At 52.1% G+C, this 2,065-nt stretch overlaps 1 protein-coding gene across 1 annotated transcript; it reads left to right on the plus strand.

The window, feature by feature from the left end:
• Positions 1–235: 235 nt before the first annotated feature.
• On the plus strand, positions 236–1,128 carry LOC119268490 (neural Wiskott-Aldrich syndrome protein-like). The gene has a single exon (XM_037550144.1). The coding sequence runs from the start codon at positions 488–490 to the stop codon at positions 869–871; it is 384 nt and encodes a 127-aa protein (XP_037406041.1). The 5' UTR covers positions 236–487; the 3' UTR covers positions 872–1,128.
• The last annotated feature ends 937 nt before the right edge of the window (positions 1,129–2,065 follow it).

A 2,065-nucleotide genomic window follows, 5' to 3' on the forward strand; every position in this document is an offset into this window, starting at 1 on the left:
CCGCACACGCACATGCACATGTTGACGACCACCGCGCGCGTCGGTGGCACCCCTCCAGCGAACGCACCCATCGCGCACCGCCGCGCCGAGCTCGCCCCCATAATGCACGCTCATGCATGTGGCCGACCTGATCCGCGGACCCACGGATTTAGCGGCCGGCACATGGTCGTCGCTTTCGAGCCATACCGGAGGTTAGCCGCCAGCTCAGGAGGTACCGCTGCTACCTTTCTCCTTGATGCACCAGCACAGTTACGCCTTCGCCTGCTTCTAAACCTACCGCCCCCATTCTAACGAATCCCAAGCTCCCAACTAACATTCCTCCTCCATTCCACTCCTACTTTGTGGATCGTGACAGCATCATAAGAAGGCTGGCCGGGAGGAGGGCCAGCACGGCCGCACCATAACCACCATAGCGCTTCTTACCGAGCCACACAACTTCCGCTCCTATAGCCTCGTAGCCAACGCCCGAACGCTCACCGTGGATAGGATGCGGCGGCCGGCCATGGGAAGGGCAATGGGGGCGGCGCTCGTGCTGGCGGTCCTGGCCGTCGCGGCGGCCACGGCCGGGGCTGTTGACGGAGATGTCAAGTGCGCTGAGTGCGGCACGGGCACGGTGCCGGTGCTGCCGCCGCCGCCGCCGTACTACTACTACAGCCCTCCACCTCCGGCGTCCTACTCCGGTGTGTCCAACTGCCCGCCACCACCAGGGGGATACATCCAGATCGGCGGCTCGGGGCCGGGAAAAGGGCGCATGTACCCGCAGGACCCCGGGTTCATGCCGTCCAGCGCGCCGCCCAGGCATGGGAGCAGCGCCGTCCACATCACGGTATGTTCGTTTGCGGCGTTGGCGGTTCTACGGGCCTTTTGGTGATCGGTCTGCAGCAGTTGCGCGGCCATCGTCTCCGTTACGTGTCGCGACGGAAGGACGGAGACGTGCCGGCGTTCCATGGATCTCCTGTGTATGCATTCACCTTGTAATAATTCTTACTGGTCATATGTTTTGTAGTTCTTGCAATGCATCAAGCTTCTTCTTTTTTTGTTTCTCTCATTTTTGTTGTTACAGAACTTTTACTTGTAACAAATTAGTTGCAAATCAATGGAACTAGCAGGTCATGGTGGGTATGAGAATGTGTTATTCGTGGGTGATCTTTTTGGCTTTTTTTTCTTTCTTGAAACAACTTTCTTCTTGTTCTTTGGGCAGAAAGGCTTCAGGCCTGGCTGTTTAAGTATTGGATTCCCGGATCATAAAGTTTACAACTTGAAGAACCCCACCACAAGGGTAAGCGATTTCAAATGGTTTATCAACAACAACAACAATAATAACAAACAACAAATAGGTAAAATGGCTAAGCTATACAGCTGTTACTGACAATTTTGCTTCCGTTTTTGGAGAAGGGAAAGTTCTGACATGATGCGATCATACCAGTTTGTTCAAAGACCAGCTCTAAGTAGCTTTTTGGGATCAATTATAGCTTAGAAATTGGTGGATCTATGGGGAACCCAGTTCTTCTCACAAGGACTCTGTGCATGCAAAATGGGCCTAGCCAGTCGTGATATTTCATTACAATGCACATTCTTTCTTTGCAACCGTTAATGACGCCAACTAGACAATGATCATTGTCTAGTTTTTCCCCCCGCAAGAAAACTAGACAATGATCAAATGTGTGCCCCTTTTAGCTTTGCGTATAAGTTAAAAACTTCATCAACAAGCCTAACTATCATCAATTTAACTTCAGCAACAAAAATGCCTAGGCTTGGAATGAAAGACCAGAGAATGTGGAGCCTTGCCAAATGCTCTTCCACAAGCTTATGTGAACTAGTCAAAGGTTGCGGTCCTAGCGTAAAACGATCTTCTCTGACCACAAGGTGCAACTACACATGGCGCTCGGTTGTGTCTTAGTCCCTATCGGAATGGTGGCCCATGGTGACCCTGGTCGTCCCCCTGGCATCGGAGAGACATGAACACGACGATCGAGGCAACACTTTGTTTCATTTGGCTCGAGAGAAACAGTCGTATGTTTGATCATAAATCCACCCCGCTGGCAGTGCTAGTGAGCAGCATTCA

Source organism: Triticum dicoccoides, chromosome 3A, assembly GCF_002162155.2.
Source record: "Triticum dicoccoides isolate Atlit2015 ecotype Zavitan chromosome 3A, WEW_v2.0, whole genome shotgun sequence".
Taxonomy (NCBI): domain Eukaryota; kingdom Viridiplantae; phylum Streptophyta; class Magnoliopsida; order Poales; family Poaceae; genus Triticum; species Triticum dicoccoides.

Coding starts and splice junctions, on each gene's coding strand:
- LOC119268490 (XM_037550144.1), top strand. CDS start 488: ATGCGGCGGCCGGCCATGGGAAGGGCAATGGGGGCGGCGCTCGTGCTG.